Genomic DNA, 26,862 nt, shown 5'->3' with positions numbered 1-26,862 from the left:
TGTTTTAATTTACATAATATATTCGTACACAATAACTCCTGTTACTAGCGACATCTGAGTCATATGCAAATTACAGATTTTGCAATACCGAATTGTACAAAATGATAAATAAATCTTTATACATACTCGTTTTATCGTATGTACGTATATGTAATTATTTTCATTATTTAAAAAATGTAATAAAATATTTTGTTATTAAATGTCTCGTTGAAAATAATGCATCTGTAAAAATAATTGAATCTACTTCTTTATTTATTACAGAATGAAATATTTAGCAAAAAAGATTAGAACTAGATAGAAATATGATTTTCTATCTATATTTTCTAGAACTTTGAGAAATTTAGTAGTTTCGCAACGTTTTGATTTGACCATCTTTTAATACTTCAGTTGCTTTAAAGGAAAGTATACACGTATATACATACATGCATACAATTATATTACATTTATATATATATATATATATAATCTGTTTTAAGGAAAGATCTTTTTTAAGAAACATACACCGTTGAGCAAGGATTTATCATAAACGCTATATTTATTTGCCTATGTACATAACTTTTATTATTGTTCCTAATGAATATTTATTAGGATTTAGTAGGACTTAATGGACTGGATTGAACTTATATACATGTTTTAGCGTCAACGAAACGCTCTTACCATTGTACCCTGACTCAAATGATAGAAGAAATCATGCACTGAAAGCGAACACAGGGTGTATCCAATGCACGAAAAGAACTGCGTTATAAAATATAAAGGAAAAAAGTCTCTTATACAAACGTTCGACACATACACTTGGTTTGCACTTAACTTTTCTTTCGCAGGATAATTGTACAATAATTGTATAGATATGAAATAATTCTTCATACTTTCTGTGAATCAAACCATCTGCGAGGATTAGGGGCGTTTAATCGTTCGAGTTCTTATAATGGTATATAGCTTTACAAGAATATTGTTTTTCGAAGGAGGAAAAAACATGATAATACGAAATAGAAAACAAACGATGTTAGCGTTTATGCACCGATAAATTCTAAGTCTATTTAAAATTTACGTACAGCATATACACAAAAGCTGTCATGTTTCGAATCGTCTCAATATAATTTTGTTTATATATAAGATAAAAGAAATGGACATGGATCCCTTTTACACGAGATCCGAACCAGGCTGAATGAAATAACGAAACAAAATGAATTTCTAAAAAAATAATCGAATAAACAATACTTAGAACTTATCATTAGGCAGGTAGATTTTGCATCGTTAATATTTGCTCTTTGTTTTCTTAATGTTGCCGGCAAATATATGTACTTACGTATATTTCTGTTTCAACAGGGAGCACGCATATCTCAATTTTTTGCACGAACAGAACGTAATACACTGATTTTTAATATTTCAATTGGTTGCATATACGTATAAAAGTGCATGAACAAAGACTTACGGATTTAATATAAAGAAAAAATAAATAAATAGCTAAAAAAAAGAAAATTATACAAGAATGATACTTCTTGTTAATAATGTATAAAATGTTTTTAATGGTATATATTGAATTTCGAAAGAACGGACAAATTAAATTGAGATAATAAATAACTACTCGTAAGTCTTTGCTAACAATCAAATTTACTCAACGATCATTCCGTTAGACCTCTTTTTTAATATTTCTCAACCAAAATGGTTGTATGCATGTATCAGCTTGTATATTCTAGGCCGTCCTCCTTCGTTATATCGACGACACAAAATGTCAAAGAAGAAAAGAAAAAGGAAAAAAAAAAAAAAAAGAAAAGAACGTGAAAGGAAGGAAAGAACGAACGATTTGGAATCGGAACTATCCCTTGATGCGACAGCTAATGGTTAACCCTTTATTTGGTATTCATTTGTAACATGGCTTTTATGTGTAACTTACGCACGCAAGTACTATAATATACGTAAATATGTACGTGTATGGAAGAAATATGGTATGGTCATAAGTCGGTGAAAGATCAACTTTTTGTTATCAAGTTTATATACTCGTATAAATATATTTTCCTAGAACGAGCAATTCCGGTTTAACTTTCTTTCCATCTAAACCGTAACGTTTAAAACACAATGTTACAAGTCTGTAAAGAGAACTCTTAAGAATTATTTAAAAATTCGGTTTTCATATAGGAATGCCCGTTGTAATTCGCAAGCGATGGTATATTACGTATTTCAGTGAGAATTTTGTGATAAAGTTGAAACAACGCATATTTTATCTCTAGTTTTCGAACTTTCTGATGATTCTTAAAATGTTGATGGCGTGTCGAACTACTACGAACAAAAGAAATTTTGTACTATATTGTTAATAATAAATTGTTAATTGTATTACAACTAATAGAAGACATACATAGGTAAGACGCGTTGTTCTTTCTTTCGTAACGTGTAAACAATTTTAAGATCGCACTATATTTCTTCCAAGGAGAATTACGTATTCATCACATATGAGAAGGGGGAAAACGCATGGCAATTTTATCAACATTTGCGTTAACACTGTATACTAAAGCAACAAGTGAGTTACAAATGCTCGGTTGTATCAACGGGCATGGGTTTTTTAAACTGCATAACCCGAGAAAATATAATAAAACGCAGACTTCGTACTTTCGCTTAATCCTTATGTGGAAGACATTTCTTAAATATCGTTTTTCTAGTCGACCGTTATCTTCCCTGTCTCTATACGAGATATTTCGTAACTTTTGATTTCTTATTACTCGCTCCTCGCTATTTGTCTTCTTTGCCGGTATATTTGCTACATATATAATAGGAACGGTAGGTCTTGTTTTGCTCGTTTTTCTCTTCGATGCTGCGTGCAAAACCGAGCGTTTATATCTAACTTCGACATATTTAATAGAAAATAAAAAATTAAGATATAAAAACTAAGAAAACAGAAAGTAGGAAACAAAAGCCATGTTAAATTGGGATGAAATGCCCTCTGCGTACAGAATTTCCGTCCAAATAGAGGATTAACGAAGAAAGCTGGGTCCAGTGCACGCGGAATATATCTTTTTCTCTCGGAAGAGTCAGTCTTGAGGATTGTTAGGTAGCTCTGGTACGATCTGATCCTGACAAGAAGATCTGCTGGACGCGAGGCAGACTCGTAACGGTTTCGCGAGCCATGGGTGTCTCGGCACGTCCTCCGCGTACGGCCTCTCGGACGGTTCCTTTCTCAGCAACGAGCGGATTAGACACCGAGCACGTGGGCTTAGACCTTCTGGTACCGCGAACTGGCCACGTGAGATTTTCGCAAACAAAGACGCATGCTCGGCGTCGTTAAACGGATAACGACCGACCAGCATCGTGTACAGGAGTACGCCAAGCGACCAGATGTCGGCTGCCTTCCCGGAATAAGCTCGTCCCGAGCGTAGTACTTCCGGCGCTACGTATGCCGGACAACCCCGTCGATCGGTCAGCTTGTCGTCATCACCTTCGACGATCACCGCATCTTCCAGACTTTCCAGACGAAGTCGTGTTCTAAAATGCAGAGAATCGAGATATTAGTACGTATACGATCCGAGTTTATATAGATTTGAAACGACATCTATGATATCCGATCAGCTAAACCACTTTATATATAGACCAGATAGATGTAGCGAAAGTAAGAGAGGATGAATTTTTTCCTGGACCGGATCAACAACATTCCCCGAATAAAATCGCTATCCGTTTTCCGACAATTACATCGAATTTAATCCAATTACGTCCAATTTAATGGAATTTAAGCCTAAACTACCGTATATAAGGTGATCGTTTACACATACATCCTCTTCGATATCTGCCATCGACTTTAACGTTTAGCGTGTATGTTTATTTATTTATCGCTAGTGATTCTGATACGTCAACGAATACGTACGAGATGAAAGTAACTCGCGCTACATTGCTGTCGACTGTCAGATAATACGCAGCGACCGGCTGTCGCGCCGCAAATGTTAGATAATACGTAGCATGAACATTTGAAGAACGAATAATTAGTTATTCTGTGTAGATACAATTTTTCAAGATTAAAATAATTAACGTATTTTGCTCGACGACGTTCTATACATAACGAAGCAATATCAAATTACAAAGAGATAATTTCCAATCGCAAAGGGAATTTATCTTAACGAAACGTGCGGACGAAATGTTGTTTCTTTTTTTTTTTTATCATGTATCGATTAAAGTTTTATCGCATAAATTAGAATTTGATCGATCGGGTTAGAATTTTGTAAAAATTGTACGCATCGAGTTAAAAGAGATTTGTACGCATAATATTTGAACGGAAGTGTGAGAAGCAACCGGTCGTAAAAACCTTAGCGAGTAGCAAAAGAAAAAGAAGAAGCGAAAATAGTGAAAATGACCGCAGCCGGTCATATTTAACGGTTAAGTGCGATGCTTCTACGTTCTTATTTCGGTTTCATCAAAAACATCGCGCTTTATTCTCTTTATAGGTACATCCTCTGTGGATGCGTCATCCTCGAAGAATAAACCGAGATCGTTGTCCAACTCTCAGCGCCGTATCGTCGCTCGCCATCGTCCGAATAATTTATACCGAGTCGATGATCGCGCGGAACAGCGAAGAAAAAGGTGGCAAGAAGACGTGGAAGCAACCGCGAGAGCGTGTGCAACATTTTACGTACGGAGGTATTTTCAGTTTAGCAACGTCGTGAGGAGGACGTCGCGATTGAGCCATCGTCGCGTAATCCACCGCACGATACGGCGAGACGTCGTGGAACGAGGCAGAACGAAAGCACTGGTGAAAGAAAGGAGAGTGTGCGCGCCCGGAGACCGTATAGCCAGTTGATCAACCTGCAACGCGGAAGTCGCGGAACGCGTCTACGTAATATTCCCGACTCTTGAGTAACTTTAAGCTTTTCACGATGCTCCTTCTCACGCGTTCATTACGATATCCGATCGATATGCAACGAGCATAACGACGAGTAAATATCGTCCAGTATTCGTCTTTTCTACTCCATCGACGGATTGTCGCAGCAGTGTCGATTATGTAAAAATCGTTTCTTGTGCTGCTTTCGCCGATAAAATATGGAAAGGACTAGAAGGTTACTGCCTCGAATCGATGAATTTAAACGTATCTATTTATAAAACTCTTCTTTTAAAAAAAGCGTTCGACTCACCAGTCGACCGTAAATTTTCCCAATATAGAGGATTAAATTGGTCCGATGCATCGCTTAAAGAAAGGGCAGGAAGCTGGATATTTCGGAATGATTCATTTTCAGCTGCAACTATTATCACCGATCTTCGTACTTAAAGCCGTGCTATGATTCTCTCAAGATTTACTTTTTTTCTTCCACTTTATACGTTAACTGGGAAGAAAGTTAATCGACCAGAGTTTTCTCGATTACTAACGTTTTGCGCCATATGGATTATGGATTTTTGTGCTTAAAAAGAACGGTTGTATAATGAAAGTTCGTAATAAGATTTTTGTAATCTCGCGAGTATTCGGAACAAGCGTCTATTTTATTCGGGGATTTAAATTTCACAATTTCAGTTGTTTCGTCAGATCCTTCTTTTCTCAACAAATCTCGTCGTTTGCAAATTATTAAAAAAAAAAAAAAATAGTTTTAAATTTCAAATAAAATCAACATACAGTGCCGACTATAATATCGTGTGAACGATATCTTGATTCGAACGAAACGTCGTTGTAATACCAAGCTGCAAAGCGGAGGGAATTTGGAGTCAAATTATTGCCAACAGTAACGTTCTTAGAATACATTTAACACAGATTGGCCAGAGTGCGTGTACGTAATATTCTCGAGTCTTGAGCAACTTTAAGCTCTTGATGCTCGTTCTCATATTGGCCGAGATATTTGGTCGATATGTAATGTCGTAATCGTTTGGGAAGTGCACACGCGTGGAGAACAAAAACCGTAATCGATGCCACACGATGTTTCAAAAGACAATTAAATACCACCTAATTCATATAATCTAATAAAATTTATTTCGACAATCCGATTCATTCGTTCACAATTTACGTCCTTTCGTTAGATTATTTCCACCTTAAAAGATACGCAGTTTACAAAATCGTAATCGTTCGAAGTTGGTAGAGTGCAAAGCTGATTTTTCAATTCGCCGATACAAAGTATCGCGGTAATTATTTTATTTATACGAAACTGTAAATGCAACGAATTGCACAGTTAATTAAAACTCACTTTACGTTGTATCGAGTTTACGATTTTATCATATATATCAAATTTCTTGTATTTGTAAGTACTTTAGATTTCCTGACCAACTTCCCAACGCATCTCTTACACCGCCTTCTATGAAAATAAAAATCTTGTTTCTCCCATTTCTGTTAGCGTATTCAAATTTTGATAACCTCTACGAGACAACTATCGAACGCATCCTAATCTTAAAATTCAAACTTTACGTTGCGCAAGTTCTCCCAGTACCGGATCGAGCGTTCGAACACCTACATCTCAGAGCCGACGTTTTATTTTATCGCGCTAGAAGGATTAGTCGATTCGATGGACGGCTATACCCGTTAAGCTATTTGTAGTAGCATCTTTGAAATAAAATGTCGAAATCCAATTCGGTAGTTACGTATGGTTTAGCGTAGGGTCGGCACACTTTCGTCTCGAATCATCTCTCGTCTCGATTTGCCTCGGAGGGAGAAGAGAGAAGCGAGGAAAGAAGGAAGAGAGAGAGAGAGTCTGGCACGATCTTGAAAATCCGAGCGAGTGTCAACGGCCTCGCGTGTCGTTTCCTGCAAGGAACTCCGTGTCGCCCGCTTCGATCGCCGCGCGTGTTCTCCGCTTTGGACGCGGCCAGGATAGGCCGCCGCGCCGCGTAGCTTTCTTCGCAAACTTTCACTCGTAAGTAAGCAAACGACGACGACGACGACGACTCCTACGACAGGCTGCTGGGTTCAAGAACCCCGTGTGTCGCGCACACCGTAAATTCTACCGTAGCGATTTCCTCCGGAGGCTCGTTTACTCTACGATAGCGTGCTTGAGAAACACGCGTTTCGTCCTTACTGGTCTATACAGGCTGTGACAAAAAAAAAAAAATGACTCGAAACTTTGCGTATAATCTTGCATGTGAAAACGAGGAACAAGGATCGTCTTGTCTCGCGTGCTCTTTAAATCCTTTTCCATAACCTTCCATAACAGACAAATTCGACAACAGACAAATAACAGACAAAACGAAAAAGCTGTATACCAATCGTATAAAATAATAACGAATAGAGATGGCAAAGATCGCTGTAAGGGTAAAAGGATCGATACAAAATCCTTTTTTGTTAGGAATTCTTGAATTAAATTTAGAAGAAACGTAATTTAACTTTACATCCGTCGAAAACATTGAAACATAACTGACTTTATGAAATACAACTGAAAATATAAACCGCTGACGTTTGAAGAGAGTTGTGTAAACGTTGAGACGAATCGGTCGCTTTGTTCGGAGTAATTTTCTAGCACGTGCGAGAGGTAGTGTTATCGAGTTATAAAACTCGAACAATTATTTTCTCACTAGCGTAGCATATTCGTAATTTATTCTTTTCATTAGATACACTATACCCCGATGTTGCGATATTAAAACAGCTTTTTAAATATGAATTAAAATTTCACACCGATTCGATAGAAACGATAAAAGAACAAAGGCATCGATAAAATATCTTACGTTCGGTTCTTGCAACGCAAGTCGCGAATATGTTAAAAAATTGAAATTTTATAAAAAAAATTCCCGTTAAATTTAATAGAAAGCGTAAAAATTGACAAGCACTTTAATCGCAATGTATTAGCTATAACGATAAATTTATTTTAATTCCGTTTGGTTACGATAATCGCGTACTAAAAAAATTTATTTGCTACAAAAATTATTTTTAACGGATTAAATATTACGAATCTTTCGCGTATCGCGTTTGTACGTTTCTCCCTTGATATACGTACTTTGTTCGTCGTACATTTCCATCTAACTATTTCTCGATTTTCCGAATATAATGATCTCGTATATCCCAACTTGATAATTCGACGATAGTTTTCCAATCTGGTAATACGATCGAATTTAAGAAGAAATATATATATGCTGTATCGGATCGATTAAAATCGGATTTCATTAATGCGTCCATCGATACGGTAAACGCGCAGACAAGCTCGAGAGACTTGCGTCCGAAGGAAACCGAAGGAAGGAGGAAGGTTCCTCCTAACGTTCGCTGACGTATGCATCTCTTTCGTATTATCGGCTAGTTCGCCGAGACACTCGAACTCCGTAAAAAGGCATATCCGGGAAATGGTCGATTCGATCGATCGACGCGGTTCTTGCTAGTTGGAGAGACGGAAGAAGGAACGACGCGAGCGTTAAGAATTCTCGTGGAAATGAATTTCTGGTTGGCCTTCGTCCGGTTTGTCCGAAAGGCAACCGAAGAAAAAGCTCGAACGAGAGAAAGAGAAAGAGACGGCGAAGAACTTTGCACGTCGATGACTTTCGTACGACGTTGTGCACCGGAATTAGACGCGAGGGCGTCGCACGTCGACTAGCATCGATATACATATCGCGTCGATACTTATTCGACCAACAAAGATCTCAACTTGTAAGGATTATCGACGCGTATCCGCTTGGCTCGACCGATCCAAGTTGCCGGCGTTGTGTCGCACACGCGCATGGCGATAGCTATGAATGCGCGATGGAACGTTCGAAAGCCAACGTGTAAGTACGTTCGTTGTTGGCTTTCCTTCGAACATCGGACGAGTACGGGAAACGACGAGTATCTCTTTATAAACTCATATATAAAGCTGTTTCATCGTTAGAAATTTGTTGACATCGGACATACTCGTTTTCTCTTTATCGTTATTACAGCGCCTTGCCAACGAATTTACTTAAACGACGCCGCTTATTTTCAGCGGTCCCTGGACCGAGAAACGATACACACGATTCACGTGTTTCCTCTTTTGCTAACAACTTTATCGGATAAAGAAAATATGCAACGAATTTTCGATACTGCGAGGAAAAAGGTGATGCAAATGCGAGACGAAAGGAAACACAAGGATATTTGCATAAGCGTGATTGCAGCAAGATACAAGGATAGTCGTTACGTATCGGTATTGCGCACTGCAACCATCGTGATTATATTTGTAACAAAACGACTGACACGAAACCGATGCATATCTATCGGAAATGCATTTTTAACGACACTCCTTTGTAAATCCATTCCATTACCGGAAGCGTTCACCTCGAAAGCGCTTTAAACTCGACGGGATAACACACTTTTCCAATTTCTTGCTATAGCAGTATATCGTTGTTTGGTTTCTGCATATACAATACGCTTATCAATCGTGACAATTGCTATACCTAATTTTATATCTTTTACTACTTTACGGAGAGTTAAATGAGATATCGATTAACTCGATAAGAAACGGGTTCGTAATATCAGGAAACAAGAAGACTTAGAATTATACCTACTGTATACATTTTATCATTTTTTAATCGCAATTATATTTATTTTTAAAGAATTTCCCCGTTGAAATTTGAACCTATATAGCCGACTATGTACAGAAATGTCCACTTGTCGTTCATTGATCCAGGTACGGATTCTTCGTTGCTATCTTTTTGATTTTGCTCGGTTTTCAAGCTGGTCGGAGACAAGAGAGCGAAGAAGGAACTGCACAGCTGTTTCACGATGCGCGTCTTAGCTTTGCAACTTGAAAATCATCCAAATACAGTCGCGAGTTCGGTATGATTTCCATCGCCTCGACGATTTCGTTAGAATAATTTCATAATCGTAAAAGTAGAAAAATCGAAAATTTTCATCTACACGTCTCACGTTGCGTCAAGTTACACGAACATCGTTATCGTTCGAATCTGAAATCTTGATATTTCAAAGTATCTTTGCTCGACTTTCTCAAATTACACACCGTTAACGATCCAAGCACAAAAAGGAAAAATTCACACGTCGCGCGGTAATTTCAAGTGTCGGAAAATTTATCGCGTCCGGGGTTAACGTATCTACACGGTGGAAATGCAATTATGCGCGCAGGAAGACGCATCGTACACTGTTATAGTTCTGGATGCCGCGTCGCGTCGCCGAGTTTCTGGGAGGTGGAACGAACCACGCGTTTCCTAATTATACCAGCGTTTCAAAATCTCCCCAGTCGATAAACCAATATGCTTTTCTGGCTTACGACACATTCCCTCCGTGCTCTCCCCTCTATTCCCCACTATGATCGCATCGGCCCTTCCTCTTTACTCGCGACATGCAACCCGCTGCCTCGCCGCTCTTTCCTTCTCGCTTCTCTCCTTATTTTACGCGAGGGAGCAGCTCACCGAGCGACAGGAATGCGAGCGCAACGCGCGATTGGCCAACGCTGAACCAACAACGCGCACAACACGCGGCACCGGTGGCTTTCTCCTTCTCTCGGCCTTTATCGCCTCCATACGCTATGCACTACATGCGGGAAACACGTGCATACGAAATACGGGCCAGGATACGACCAAGTTGTAAAATCGGTCGATAGTCGGCCGGTAAAGTAATCGCGTTTCGCGTGTCGGAACAAAGGAATTGACAGAAACGAAAGCGCACGGCGGAACTTGAAATTTCGCTCAAGGCCATATAAAGAAACGTTTAAGTTTAAGGAATCAATGTATTTTATACGCATTTCACGGAACAAACATTTATATAACATTTACATATATATATATATATAATGTCTCGATCGTTTGTTTGGTTGGAACACTCGCGTGTAGGTGCGTGGTATCGCGCGAACAGTCACGTTCAGCCGCGGTAACACGCCTTGCGAATAGCTTGGCGTGGCATGGCGTGGTCCGGTGTGGCGCGATCCGTTCGTTCCACAAATTCATTCCATGTATTCTGCATATATTGTGCAATTGCATATATACAATACGATGTAGTACGTTATCGAGATGGCATCCTTCCGCGGGAAGAGTTACGATACGTGAAACGTAGAAGGCTACGGTGCAAATCAGGCTTCGCTAACCAAAGGTTTGGTGTCGTGTGACACGACGCAATGGCGACACGTCGCATCGTGGAAGGTTAGCAGCAATTGTATAACAGGACGGCCGGATAAAACTGGCTACTTCCACGTTCGAATCGAGTCAAAATAACCTACTACGTTAGCAGCTTTATAACAGTTGGTCGGTCGATCGGTCGAGCTTGAACGAAGATCGTTACGTTGGACGAAAGAACGATGTTGCGGAGTGTTTCCAAGGTACGCGATACGGAGACTGTCGCAAAACCTTGTATTACGAATAAAATCATTTTTATGTAAATCGTACAAAGTATTTATTAGAATCCGACGCAGTCTCGTTTATAACACGATCGAAACCTCCGCTAGGAATGCAGCAGCGGCGGCGACAACAACTTGTCGAATTTCCAATCGCAATAAATAATCGGATCGAAATAAAAACAAGAAAATAGGACGGAATTCATTAAGCGTCCAAGGGTTGCGTATTGTGCTGGCGCGTATCGGCCAGTGAAGGGGAAATTAATTTATGTAGGCGTGCAAGTACTTCTTTTCCAAGATATACCTACTGTGTAACCGATGGTGCAGAGGAATTACAGGCGAATATGGAAATGAAACGAATACGAACTGGTTTTCCATGGCTCTGCAACGCGCCTTCTCTCGCTCGCACTAAGAATGCCACGAACGATACGTAGGCGTGTATACCGTGTATCGTTAACGATCGTATCAAATTAACAGCTAGTTTGTCCAGATTGTAATATCGCAGCGTTTAAATCAATATCATAGCACATTTGTAACGAGAATCACTAACGCGCGCACGTGTAATCCGTTTGTAGCGAATTTCGGATCAAGCGAAACATTCGAGACAGGACGGTCCGGACAAATTAATTTCACTCTGCGATATCATTTCGCTAGAAGCATCGTAGTTACGTAACATTATAAAATCCTTTACAATCGCTGTATAACGATAATTAATAGAATAATATCACCGACATATCGAACGTTTATTGTTTAGATAGTTGTCGTCAAGCTTTTACTTGGATTACTTATTCTTATCCTACGTGTATATAGACACGTTAAAGAGCTATGTAACGGATACCTTTCGCGCGAAATCTCAGAAAATAATGAAAATAAACTTGCCCCGAGTCAACTATCGCATTTCGGTTAGATCGTTAGATCGACTTAATTTAATCTTAAGACCGCGACGGTCCGACTTTCGATCCAAGAGTGTCCGATCGATCGATTTTATTATCGAGATACAAATTATTCGACCTGTTTTCAAATCGTTTGTGTGTTTTTACCTTGCTTCGTCAGCGAAAACGAATTTCCTGAGTTTTAAATCTCTGAGCACGACCCCGTACTCGTGGCACGTAGCTACGGCCCTGGCTGCTTGCCGGAACAGTCGCCTCGCCTCTGGTTCCCGCAGTCTCCTGCGCGCCCTTACGTAGGCGTGCAGGTCACCGTGATGGCCCTCCAACAGGAGGTAGCGTCGACCTCCAGGTGCTTCCACCACGCCTGCAACACCGCTCGCCGCTCCGGTACCTTCTAATCGAAGGTGCGCCTGTAGTAGTGCCTCGCAACCTTTGTCGCCCACGGTCAACGCCTGAAATTCAGGAAAATCGTTGCGTCACTCACACCTTCGTCGTCCCATACAGCTTGCCGATGGTGATTAGGAAATAATCTTCCAGGAAGGACAAACGATTCGTGCTTCACGCTCGTGCTCTTGGCTTTTACAACGGAATTAGTCAACGGAATACGTGCTCAAGATTATCGCGTTGTTATACGTGTTCAAATCTATTCGAACACCTACCACCCTGCTCTTAGCAGAACTTAAATTAATTATGAAACTGGCAGTAAAGGAATTTTCCGCGAGGAATTTTCGTTGTACCGTCGAGGAATTAATCGTTGTACCTATCGGCGTATAGTAAAGCGTATTTAGGAAACGAGAGATCTCGAAAAGAATTTACAGAGAAGGAAAAATACCTTTTCGATCGACTCGAATTAACGTGCTTGAACGTATTTTAACGTGGCAAAAGTAACATATTTTTATCGGATCGACAAATACGATAATACGTAAAACGTTATTACTTCCTTCTACTTTTGAAATCACTTTTGAAAGCAAGGAGAAAGGAGAAAGGAAGAGAAAGAATAAAAATCGAACGATTAATTTGAGTCTAGATCGTCCTTTGTATCGAACTGTCCTACTGGTTCGGTATATGCAAATTTTTCATCCACATACCGAATAATTTTTGCCACGTTCTCCATAACGAGCACGATATCTGTCATTGCGCTGGATAATTGTACGTTAGCATTGGCCGGCTAATACGGATATCCGCAGCGAGCAGACAATACAAATATCCGGATCCCTCGAACCAACTACATCTCTGCTAACGCGCGTATGCTCGCCTTTCCTTTGCCGTTGTGTTGATTTTTTCCATCGTTAGACAATCCGTTTCCGCTGCTCTATCACTTTCAGCTTCTTAATTTATCTTTCGACAATATGAATCCGTCAGGACGCAATCAGGCGCCGTCAGGCGCCGTCAGGCGCATACGCGTCGTAAAACGTGCCGTTTCTTTTAATCTTCGTTTATCGCGAACTGGCGCGATCGCAAGATGGTTTGTAATTACGATACCCTAACGATGATCCAGCGATGATCATCGAAACTCGTCGATGGTTATCCGTTACATTTAACTTAGACCTAGACTTAACTTAACTTAAAACTATACACCTATGTACGTATCTTTACGAACATTATCGAACTTTATTTCCAATACTTTCGACCACGATGCGTTTTAATTAATAACTCGAAAAGAAGGGAAGCAATTTTTGAGAAGAACTCGATACCGATATTATCGCTTAATCGCACGTTCGTACGCGAATGTCCGACTCGAGTCGATCATGGTCAACGTTCAAGGTGCTGAGCGGAACTGCGTCCGGCTACCCGGGATACCGAAGCAGCGGTGGGTTTTTCTTGCCAATGGTTAATCGGACTAATTGAGATCGAACTTGCCGGTTCATCGATCAACGTTGAAACGACAACTGGTCGAGACCAGTTCGTAAGTTTATCTTCGTGCACAAGCTAGCAGGATAGTAATTATCTTTGCAAAGATTCGATGGAAACGAGATTCTGCCCCATATCTTTTAATCGTTTGCGACGATGCGCGTTTCGCGTGCAAGAGACATAGAAATACAAGAAACGCTCCTTCTTCTCTCATATCGAATCCGAGTTCGTTCCGATTTCTTTTAATCGAGCCATCTAATCCTTTCTTCGTTGTTTATAATAATTCGTGTAAAAATTGTGGCGTATAATTTACTCACGCTATCGAGCGTACTACGCTTTGCATACATGTTAAAACAAACTTAATCTCATACGTACCAAGTTTATATCGGATTTAAACACGTATCGGAATAAAATCGGAATAAAATCGGAATAAAATACGGTATCGGTAGTTTTCCAACCACTTAAATATTATTTTACCATCTCGCTTCCGTTTAACAAGATTAATAAAATCTATTATATGCACGCAATATACAAAATCATAGAAATTTGCTTACAAAACTACGTTAATATTAAGCAAGAAACGGAACTGACTTTACATAATTAAACGCAGGAACGCGTGTCTCGCTTGGGTCAGATGAAAAATGGGTACGACGGTGATACGTTAACGGGCCTTTACAGAGCAGCTCGATAAAGGGGCACACGAAATCTTGGCTACTTTGGAAACTTTGTTCGTTCGGCCGTTCATCTCGCGTGTCGAAACCTGACACGGTTTCGAAACTTGGGTCCCATTAGTTTAATAAGGGCACCACCGCGTTCTTTACGAAATCGTCCGCTATACCGATCGATCGTTACTTTTACGATATTCCAAGTTCGTATAGCGCGCGAGTTTCGCACGCGATCGAAACGACATTTCCTCGATAAATTATCGATCAAACGTTTACTTTGCGCCAACTAATCGATTACGTTCGTACTCGATACTCGTCGATACTCGTCGATTCTACGAGCACAAGATCGGAATTTATTTTACGCTAATCGATTTTTTCAGAGGAAAATTATCGCGGTAATCAACCGCGTTAGCCCTCTTTCGTCCTCGTTCTAACGCGATAAGCTTTTTCCCAAGGCCTTTCAAATTTGCCTTTCGATCGCATCCCGTGCCTTCTATTAGACACTGGCATCGAACGATCTATGATTTCTCGTTGCGTATGGGTCAACGATCGAGAAGATCTCGGGTAGAAGCAAAATTACTTTGCGTTTTACACCTTTAATCGTTGAAGCAAACAACGAAACCTCGAAAAATAAACGAACGGATCCTTTGTTTCCAAACGCGCTTCCAACGAAGCAATTGCCACACGATTTCCAACGAATTCTTCTCACCAGAGCCGACTTTTCTTTACAAAATTCGCCGCACAAGTGCCTCCGATTGCGACACGTCGACCGCTTAATCGCCGTGTAAATATACCATTCTAACGTACACGTGGTGAGTTTTCAAGCTCAGTGGGGGTAAAAAACTGAATTTTAAGTTGAGTTTTCGCCAATGTAAATCTCGAAATCATTCGCACGCGATAAACGCGCCGAATAAATTACGGGTATTCGATTTATCTATGGAAAGCGTATCGCGAATATGAGCCAGCTCGATCGCAGCTGGTTAGACTAAAGAATTCGATGGTTCAGACACGGCCGGTACAGTAAGCGGGTAACGATGAATTTAGATTTTCGAGTCGATGCAAATTTTTAGATTTTCCGATCGAGCAGACCATGGCCGGTCGCGGTTGAAATTTATACTTTGCAAAATCAGGATGTTCGATGATAGAAAAGGAAAAGAATTTCTCAAAGGGCCGAAGAAGACGAATAAAATCCGCGTTTCCGTCAAACGTTAGCAACCAACTACGCGCGTAACATCACGGTAGAAGACTTTCTCGTCGTTGTAGCGTTAATCGTGTATTTTTCGTTTAAGAGTCAGAGTTTAAAGAAAATCTATTTTTAGTAACGTTCGTATAATTCGATCGATAAAAACGTTACGTGTCGTATTTTCGGCCATATTCTTAACTATGTATAAAGGATCCGTGCCACTGTGCATCCACGGGGAATTCCGCCTGTCTAACGAGCTATCCAAACAACTGCACGCTAAAGAAACACGCGTCCAGATCGATTTAGTCGGATAAGAGCGAGTGGCGGGGGCCAAGGTTCTTCCGTTCTCCTAGTCGACCGGAAAATCTGAAAATTTCAATCTACTCGATTAAAGATTTTTACCACGATGCTGGCCGTGTCTGAACCAGAGTCTCAAAGTTTGAAACTGGATTCAATCTTATCTGGTATCGGATTGAAACTTATCTACGAACCAAGTTGTCTAATCGAGCGTGTCTTTGTTTTGAAAGTTATCGTTGTTAAGACGTCGTTTATAGGCTACGGAATTTTCCGTATATTACGAGATTTCGTAATTATGTATCAGCTAGTTAGGAAGAAAAAAGAAAAGTAAAAGTTTTTTCCTTCGTAACAGATACATCTGTTACAAGTATCGACAGTACCGATTAAAATCGTTCTCGCGAATACGCGTATCGATAAAAGTACGCGTTCGGTATCGTACGACGATTATAACTGGAATAAAAGAAGTTCGCAAAACTAAAAGTACTTTCCACGCGAATGCCATATTATTACGAGATACTTTAGATACTTTCGGAAACGGTGGAGAAACCGAACGGTATTAAAAATCCATTATCTCGATATTTCGTTGCATTATTAACGATATCGGACTACGACGCGCGTTTCGAGCATACTACATATACATAATTACGTTTAATGCGATACGGCGATAACGAACAAGCGTGCACGAGTATACATTCCCATCTCGATAAAAGTCTGCTTTAATTTTATCGCAAGCTCTCGTACGCTTCTCACTGAATTGCACGAGCAAAGAGTTTGGAACTTGTAATTTTGACGAGTTTAACGATAATTCCAGAGTCGTCTATTTCTCGCAACCAACCACGTAGGTAGAACGTCGTTGGTATTACGCGCAGATAGAAGAAAAGCGAATATTTGCCAGAACGCGAAGCTGATCGCGAGCTTCGTAAAATAATCGAACAGTCGAAATAATCCTAAACTTGGTTAGCTCTATGCCGAGATAGACTCGTGAACGCGTTCGGTAGAAGGTGGTCGCGACTGCGCAAGCATATCACGCAAGGCCCGATGTAATCGTCGATTAAATTAAACGGCCCCGGCTTTAGAAGCGATTATGAATAACGGGCAGTGCTCGGTGATACGAGCGAGTAACGACGAGGTGAGGCAAGGTGCAGCCTTGTATTTGTTCGCCAGGCACACAGTGATGTAAGCGGCGCATTGTATAACACGATGATTGTAAAATGTTAATGGAAACGTGGTGGCAGCTGCTCGCATTGTGCCTTCTCTCTCTTTCTCTCTCTCTCTCTCTCTCTCTCGCTCTCACTCTTCTCGTATCAGAGAGTTTCACGTGGCGCCTTTTCGTCTGTCGAACATCGCAATTATTATCAGGAAGAAGGAGATAAGGTCGGCAGAGCGATACCAAGAGAAACGGGCTTTCGTAAATTACGAATTATTTATGGCCACAGTTCGCTCGCAGCTGGCGAACGAAAGAGAAATTTTAAGTCTTTCCACGTGCGGATGGAGCAAAGCGACAGACATAGCAGTACTACTACTCGGTTACGATACCAGGGAACAAGCGCGAACGTTTTGTCGTTGTTTCAAACTATTCGCTATTACGTTGTAGTTTAGTATACGTAGTTTAGTGGCTATCGAAGGCATTTACGTGCGTATTTTAATACGCGATAACGCGTACGTGTATATTATTTGGATCGGTTCTGCAGATACGTTTTTCTAGTATTTATCTGCTGTTCTACGAGTCATCGATCGGAAAGCAAAATAAAAAGCAAAAGAAAAAATTAAGTAAAAACCTGGAAATAATCTGGCGATCGTTTAGCCAGCTGATATCGATAGAACGATGCAGGCGACGCAACTAGAAAATTCTAGTTTCTTTGGTCACGTGGATTCCTAATGAAGCGAATGATCGTGACTCTTAACGAAGTACGTACATACATACATATATTACGCGTACCTTCTTGTAACCGACTGGACAATGCGAATCGAGATCGCAGATATCGATACGTTATCGCGCTGTTAAAGCACTGACTACACATTTAACGATAATACAGTCATACCGTATCAAACGATACAACGACACAATTTACTATCTAGCGTTTTTAGCGTTTTAGTATTCTACCGTTAAGCGTAGATAGATCGAAATATAGAATTTGGTCGTACGAAGGATAATGTCGATGAAAGGCGTCCATTCATATCGATGAAACAACTTTCTATTACGATAAATAATTCGACCGAAATTATTGGACGACGCGTGTACCGTTCCTGTTCGCAAGCGCAACGCTATCCGGAAGATTGGCGGTAGGCGACTAAACGCACGAAAACCTCAAATAAATTACTCGCAATTACAGTAGCTAGTTATTACGTCACAACCTCGCAACTTTTATTCATACGTATAGCGGAAGCGACGACCGCCGTACGGTCGCTTATTTCGATGCAACGTGTCGTAGAAAACAGTGGTCCTCGATTCAGATTTCGCATTTCTCACGCGTACTCTTAAATTTGTGCACTATCGACGTTTTTATATTTGCTCGTGCTTCCTGTAACCTTCGTGTAACGAAAAGTTACGCCGATTGAAAATGCTGACCGAGAGCAGCAAATGTTAATCTTATTCCACGCGCGTAACCTTGTAACCCCGTTGTCACCGATAAAAAGCGTTAAATCCATCGTAAAATCAGAAAAACTGGACACGCGCTGCTTCTTTTTAATCCTTCGACTGCGAATCTATCGAACGATCCGCGGGTACGACTATAAAAGGGATGGAAAAGCAACGAATAGTACGTTCTAATCGAACTTTGGAGAACCACTGTCGGATGCTTGCTTCGTATTTACATGATAACTTCTTTTCCGTTTAACGGACGAGAAACGGACGCGCGATCGCCTCGAGCTTCGTCTATTCCGATCGCTTTACGGCTCCGTAATCGTTGTACGATATAATATCGTCGATACAGCGACTACGGAATTTCCTAAAAGGCTCATTGTGCGATTACGAACGAGTCAAACAACCGTTTAAGATGCCAAGTCTCGAAGGATCGACCGAATCCAGGATGCGAGTACGCACGCCGAATCGCCAACGATGATTTATCGTTTTCGTAAGCCGCTTCTCCATAGACGGTTCTACATCGTCTCTAGGAGAAACTTACGTAAAGAAGAAATAATCGTGCGTGCTTCGACGATCACCGGTACATGTTACACGGTATACTCTTTCAGGGACATCGCGAACCAGGAAGTTGCGTTTACGGTTTGCTGAGAACGTTTCTACGAATTTTTGCCTATCGATCTTGATCCCGTTTCAATAGCCAAGAGAGCTTTCGACGTTAAGAGAGAGGAAAAAAGAAAAGAATTTTTGTCAAAGGAAAAGATTACGAATGGATGGATCGATGAGAAATTTCTTTCCTTTTCCCTTTTTCCTTTCTGTTAACCGTAAACGGTATACTGAAACGTAAATACGGGTTGTTAGCGGCTGTCGTCGAGTCGAAAATCCAAAGTAAAAAGTCGACGTTGCGTATGGAATGTTTTGGACCGTGTTGCGCGATAATTTAGCAAATAATAATAACAACGACGTCGACGAGTTACGAGCTGTGGCGCGTGGACTCCGCTTTTACCATCTTACGATATTACGATAAACGGAAGGATCAGGCGATAGCACTTTTCGATCATCCCTGTGGAATTCCAAGTGCGTCTCGAGCCTGGGATAACAATAATCGTCGTTCGAAGGTAAAACGTTGCGACATATCGCAACGGCTGCGTCCTTAAAACAGCGACGTTCATTAGAAATGCAACAACTATGGGATTTAATTGCGAGAAATGCGGTGAAGGTTGACGCAAGAATATACCGAACAACTTTTCTCAGAGAGTGACACACGCGTTCCTACCGATGAATCTCTTATGGCACCGATGACAATAGAAATAACGGTTGGCCGTTTCGCGAGAAGAAACACCGGATATACCCGGAGGATCCGCTACTTTTCCTTCTAACCGTACCTACAGACACGCTCTAAAAAGCGTGACTTCTTTGCAACGAATATCGCCTCTCGATTGTCACCGGCTGCTGTCTCTACTTCTCCGGTATCGTTGTCTTTAGTCCATTTTTTCTAGCTGGATCGTTCCCTATTATGGATTTACTATGTGGAGTAAAGCGCGAAAGAGCGTTATTAGGTCGTTCATGTCGGCTGTTGGATATATCCCTCTAAGAAACGTTTCCACATATACTATTCTACTAGGTTTTACTATTCCACTTCGTTCAATTCGCACGTTTTTTGAAAGTATCGAAACGCGAAACTAGAAACGTTCGTCTACGTACTATAAGATGCACACGGGATCATTTTCGACAAATCGGAAAAGCCGAGGCATCGAGAATCGGCTTAGCGAACACAGAGAATAATATATCGTGTTTATGGTAAAAATAAATGCGTTAGAAGATTAACTATTCCACGGCATTTTCAAAACAAACTGCTGCTCGATAGCATCCGCGATCCCGACGGATAATTTCCGTTTATTCCCAAAAGTAAACGTCCATTTGGTAGACGATCTAGTTCGAGGCAACTGTTCCCGACGAAACGTTACTCCTATTACAAATACGATTAGAATACCTACCGGGTTCGCACGAAATATGATAATCGTTCCAGGAAGCTAGAGATTAATCGATCTCGTACTCGATACTCGTCGACCACTCGATATCCACTCAGTGTCCAAGTATGTATGTATGTATGTATGTATGTATGTATGTATGTATGTATGTATGTATGTATGTATGTATTTTCTAGGAAAATCGAGTTCGATGTTTCGTCGATTACACTTAGTAAACTGCTCGTGGAACGAATACTCGAGAAACGGATATTCAAATCGAATCTTTTCCACGACGAACGTTTTAAAGCGATCAAAGTTTCCTCTTTGATCGACGATACGCAAATAAGAATCGTCGACACGTGTATTCTCGTAAAGAAGAATGAAACGACCATCTTACACGGCATACGTGGCAGACCACGACGCGGTGGCATTGACCGATAACGCGTCGACCATTCCCGATCGGCCTAAATCTCAAGCAAATACGCCCCTAAGCCACGGTTTAGAAAGGCGATTATCATCGATACATCGCGTAACGTTTTACTGGACCTATGTTCGCACGTTGTTGCACACCTGCCTTCGAGTCTTACGCGACGCGACACATATCCTGCAGGCAGGATGCGCGTTTGCCCTATCAAGGATAAACGGCCAACGCGTGTTTCTCTTCGTCAGGCAAATTGTACGAGAAACATCGCGCTCGACGCCAGTTTCTGTACATTCGCACACCGATTTTACGATTATTACCGAGAATATCATTTTCGACTTGCATTTTTTCCGATTTATCAGCAATTTGTCACAAGGTAAGCGACGAATATCGACCAGTCTATCGACCGTTTAACAAGATGAATTAATATTCGCTATAAATTTTAACCAACTTACCGACTTCTAACTCTTTCGAAAGACGAGACGATACGCCGCGAGATAATTTCTGTGAAAGTGAAATTCCGTTATCTCCCGCTACGTGCGATATTTCGTTCGAACGCTTACGATTAATCTATTTTATCTTCCAAATCCCAAGGCGTAATTCGTTGTTTAAAAGCTAAAAAACGCGAATATGGGATTCTTAAACTTAACACTATCGACGCCTACGATATAAGTATGGGATATAACGATAATGTCGTTGTCAGAGACGCGTAATCACTCGCGTTACTAGCAGATGGGAACGCGATCTTATTCGCGTCAAAGCACGATGTTTTAAAAATTAAGTCGATATTTCGTTGGATTACGTTCGTTCGTTTGTCCTTTTACGATCAAAGATAGCCGAATAACGGAGCTTTGAACATTTTCCAGTAAACCATAGTACCCGATAGAAATCGATATAAGATACATCGTATATTCGTGCTTTCTGATTCGCGTATATCCAAGTAGATGCGTATTTTAATTTACGATACGAGTCGTACGTCTTTAAAATGAAGCTTTTTAGCTGTACTTTGCTTTTCGTGGAAATATCACTTGTAAACTTATAAATCTGTACGACCGAGAAAGGCGAAATAGAAAACGTTTTAAAAAATATAAAAATAAAATTATTTATACCCAAACTTCGCGCGCAACAAGTTCTATTAATTTTGTCCAAAATGATACAGCATTGGCAATTTTCAAGACACGTTCGCTCTTGTCATTCCTTCAATTTCATTTTGTACGTTGCAACGATGCAGATAAAAGAAGCAAATCTGCAAATCTTTGATATTTCTATCCTTTTGTATTACGTTACTGCCTTCGCGCAACGTACTGTAGATAACTCTAAGAATGTATCTACTTTTCTAAGAGTAAATCGTCGGTAAATACGTACGTATGTAGGGGACGATGGTTCGATGAAAACACGTACAAGTTGTAATCATTGACGGTACTTTATCGAAATAATTGATGATCGGCTACTAAAAATTGCATACGCGACAATGACCGATTGACCGTTTTATCAGAGACGGCCAAAATACGTACTTCGACGATACTTTGAATGGCAAATGTAACTTATTATTTCCGCGAACGTTATTGTCGTCCGAAATGGAAATTAACAAGCGTTGCATTCCAGTAACATCGGATCGGTTGGCTCGCCTTTCGTTCAGTCTGCATTCAGACGATTCACGAATACAGTACGCACGCGAATAAATCTCTCTTTCGGAATAATTGTGAAATATTAAGATTAATGTATACAATTTGTAGAGTTTGAACGATACCCGTATTTGAATAACGTAGCAAGATATTCCGAAAACAATGCATCCATCTTTAAATATTTTATTCGAAATATCCATAAAAAGTAAACTTCATCATTGACGTATATCGACATCTTTTAATCTTAATCGGTTGCAGTTATTTTGTAAAAGTCACAGCGAGAAAGATTACATCAACCTTTAACGCGTAACGTGTGTTTTAATGGTACGTTTGTTCTGATCTAACGACACCCGATGTACGCTCATATTATATCACGCGAATCACGTTTTCCGTGAATTAACCCCTTCGCCGATTTAACTCTCCTTTCGGTGTATCTCGATAAAAACATTCAAAATCCGAATGCTCCGCTGAAAAACATCGACGACCATATTCTCGATAAAATTAAACAGCGACGTTTAATTGCAATTTATATACCTATGTATATAAGAATAATACGGATCATCGGGGTTGGAAAATCGAATTGTCGTTACATTTCTACCTTACGTAATCAAAACACTAGCGTAACGATCGATTATTCGAGATAGCTTAAAACTTACGCCACTATCGACTGTACAACGCGTCACGCGCATGCAAATGGCAGAAGAATGAAAAGCCGGATATTTATCAAACGCGTTTACACTAAACACGAAGGAAAGGAACGAAAGATCGTCGAATGCTCACCTTTGCGACGAGCTGTTGACCAGTGTGTACATCGACGCATCGGTATAGAGCGCTGCCCTCGGCCGGTCCAAGAAGCAAATACCGATCACCGAGTATGGTAGGTCCATGATGATCGGTAGGCACCGGTTCGTAACTAGGAAAGACAACCGCTGGCACCGAGTTTGTCTCGTCGTTTGTCGGTTGTTGACCGATGTCCTGACTATTGTTCGGACAGACCAGGAACTTGCCATTGTTGGTACGAGCCACTTGTAGATGAAGAGAATGCTGTCTAACAGCGGCTGTCACTCTCATATTGTGCCGTTTTCACACACGCACTGTTTTACACTCGCGACACTACCACCTCCTTTTTCCTTGTCTTCTTCCTTTCGAAATAGTACGTTTTAATGTAAACGAAACACGCGTCCGTGTTTAAAAGTTCGATCGATTTTTATGATTATTCGTAATTATTGTCAATAAACCGTTAAAGCGGATAAGCTTTTTGAACACACTTCACAAGATTACCGAACGCGGTAGCTGCGACGATTGTATCGTCGATTGTAACGAGCCGATTTGAACGTTTCTAGGCTTGATCGGTATAAACGCGTATATAGCTACGTATTAATTATTAGATAAGAATATCACTTGTGCTTAGGCCCACGCAGCGTTGCTTCGTGCTACCGTTGGGTCCTTGGACGGAGATCTTCGTGGGTGACAATCGGTCACTTTACGGGAAAGCTCTGTAACAGATAAGAATAAAAACGAGTTTTCACACGATGCACTATTTCCCGTTCAAACATGGTATTATAGTATGCTATAAGAATCTGTACCGCTATAAATCATCGATTTCATCGATTCTCCGCACCTACTAACGATAATCTCTTTAAAGTTGTACAAATGGCAGAAAACCGTTTGTCGCTTTCGTATAAATTAAAACGCTGTAAACTCGTTGAATCGAATAATTATTGACATTCGTAATAGGGATTGAACGACAGGGGTTCCGTTTATCCTCTATGTGATTCACGGACAATTTCAAAAGATCGTGTTTCGACACTCGTCCTGCCTTGTGCGCAATTTCTATAGAGAAGGGGATATTGTAAGGTCAGGGATATCGCTGTAAGGCGGTCGTTGCGCTGTAACGTTCTAGCCAGCCAAAGAAGCCAACTGGCAGAAAAATTATAAAATGTGATGCAAGAAAATCTCGACAGAATTATTAACGCTGCTAACGATACAACGAATTTTTATCGATTCCCTTCTCCTTTATTTACACCTTTATTTACCATTTGTCATATTATTTCGTTTCAGGTACGTACACACGTATTATTTCGATACATAATATCTGGATTTCGCGTTCATTTTCTGTCTTGTTAACTTGCTTTTGCCTTTGGTGCCATAACTTCGGTTATGACATCTCCTCGGCATACGATATTTCGAAAATATTCATAAAATTTGATTGCGAAAGATTGCAAAATAATTGTAAAACGCCTTTTCGCAAGCTCTATTGTAATTTCAAGAAGCATCCATCTGCTCGCGAAGATCGGTTTTCCAACTACAATTGTTGTGATTCAACGATATGTAAATTTGGCGTCGTTGGCTGTATGCAACGTAAGATACGCTTCGTATATGTATGTAAATCGTACGAGTATAAAGGTATGCAAAAATTATAGGTTACCGCTCCTTCTCATTTTAATTTCTGCTTTCCGATGTTTCCCAATGATGCGAAATCAAAAGGTTAATCTCGAAATAGGGAAAAGATAGACCGGCGGATAATCACAGATAATCAAGATCAGAGCTTACTCGATCGTTCGATTTTGTTCGATATCGTTTGTACGGATGTCGACTATCGATATTCGCGAAATCGCGCCATTACGATATCAACGCACTTGCGCAAAGCTTCTACCGCCCGTTCCAAAGATCAGGAAAATGTGTGCGAGAGAGTACAACACGTCCCCTGGTTCTCTCCATGGAAGATAATCTTGATCCTAATCCGTCATTTCTGCTCGACGATTTACCGAGACGTGCTTTTTGTCTCGAATTACTCGAACGTTTGGAACGTTTGGTAAGATCAACGGCGTAACGATTGGTACGGGAGCCCCGTGCTGGAACTCGCGTAAGCGTCCCCTATGTCCATGTTTATTGAATGAACGAGGATCTGACGAAATAGCGAGCTCGGAATTAGTAAAGGATTGCGTCCATACGGTAGCGCGTGTCGAAACGCATGTATATGTATGTTGTTCGCACGCATACTACCACCGAGTAGATAGCAGATATCCTTCGGTAAGGTCAAAATGGCGGAGTTCCACAGTTGTCACGACGATACTGCTAGCACCGGTTGCATTAATAGCGCGCGAGAACGTGACGCAATACCGCGAAATAAATTGCCTAATACGTCTCTGCTCACGCAGTCGGTGGGTCGTACCGGCGTTTAAACGATTTCCTATACGAATAAGAAAGAAAGTAGACAACGACGGTAAATTAGACGTCGCGAAGATCTCTGGGGTTAAGCGGCGAAAATTTATTCAAACATCGTATCGAAATACTAGACGAAAACGTTTGTACAGTTTACTGGCGCCCAACGGTATGCTAGCCGCGAGTTTCGATTGTCTAATCCATTGGCTGTTGTGAAATCGTTAAATTCTGACAAATAAACGTCTCGATAGGAAAGCTAGCAAGGATTACACACTGGTATATATATGTATATATCAGGGCAAGCGCACCAAAGTAAATATACGATACAACGAAGAGGCTGACATCGATCCGGTACGCGTCGGTAATAATCACTGCACTTTGCACTGTACTCGCGTGAGGCTGATACGCTAAATACGTGTACGCGCGCACACACACTTCTCGATGTTATTCCTTTTTCTTCTAAATATATTTATCCTGGTCTACGACAGCAAGGTGAACACATGGATTACCTTTGTATGTTCTTCCTGTTGTCGCCGTGCGTTCCTGAACGGGAGGCTGGGGTGGAGAAACGGTCAGATGTAATCCGAGTTTCCCCCAAAGACGTTGTTGATAACCGCCGTCTGCTCGAAAAGCAAACTCCCCGAGACTTTTACCGGGCGTATTGGTTTTTCGAATAGCGCGCGCGTTGGATAAAACCTGGCCTTCTTCCTGGATGACGGTCGGTCGTGGTGGTCTTTCTTCTATTCGCGGTTCTCGGGATTCGTGTTCGGACCAGCCGTCGTTGTTACCGTTTCTCTTTCGTCGGACAGACTACGAGAACCGAATAATTCGAGAGAAACGAAGAAACGTGGAGAGCTGAGCGGTTACGAACGAGGGAGACTGTGCGGTAAAAGATTTATATCCCGCGCAACGGACGGTCCAACGTTTTGGGCCGGCCCTCCGCTCAGAAACGACGGCGGCAGCAGGGCGAACAATCACAAACCAATCGCGCCATTGTGCAGCAAACGACTAAAGCTGCGGTCGCCGTCTCGGCTTAACGCTTAACC

At 41.0% G+C, this 26,862-nt stretch overlaps 1 protein-coding gene across 2 annotated transcripts; it reads right to left on the bottom strand.

Annotated features, from left to right (window-relative positions):
• Positions 1–1,823: 1,823 nt before the first annotated feature.
• LOC117241438 (tribbles homolog 2) lies at positions 1,824–26,826 on the bottom strand. Of its 2 annotated transcripts, none has more exons than XM_033507368.1 (4): positions 26,326–26,826; positions 23,432–24,147; positions 12,209–12,510; positions 1,824–3,474 (listed from the first exon to the last, which is right to left on the bottom strand). In XM_033507368.1, the coding sequence occupies exons 2-4, from the start codon at positions 23,720–23,722 to the stop codon at positions 3,024–3,026; spliced, it is 1,044 nt and encodes a 347-aa protein (XP_033363259.1). In that variant the 5' UTR covers positions 23,723–24,147; positions 26,326–26,826; the 3' UTR covers positions 1,824–3,023. The 2 variants fall into 2 exon arrangements, with proteins under 2 accessions (XP_033363259.1, XP_033363261.1); XM_033507370.1 differs by lacking the exon at positions 26,326–26,826 and adding an exon at positions 26,125–26,216.
• Positions 26,827–26,862: the final 36 nt, after the last annotated feature.

Source organism: Bombus vosnesenskii, unplaced genomic scaffold (genome assembly GCF_011952255.1).
Source record: "Bombus vosnesenskii isolate JDL3184/JDL3185 unplaced genomic scaffold, Bvos_JDL3184-5_v1.1 scf7180000013264, whole genome shotgun sequence".
In the NCBI taxonomy this organism is placed as follows: domain Eukaryota; kingdom Metazoa; phylum Arthropoda; class Insecta; order Hymenoptera; family Apidae; genus Bombus; species Bombus vosnesenskii.
Note: the sequence above shows the minus strand (reverse complement) of the source record. Positions and strands in the feature narration are given on the sequence as shown.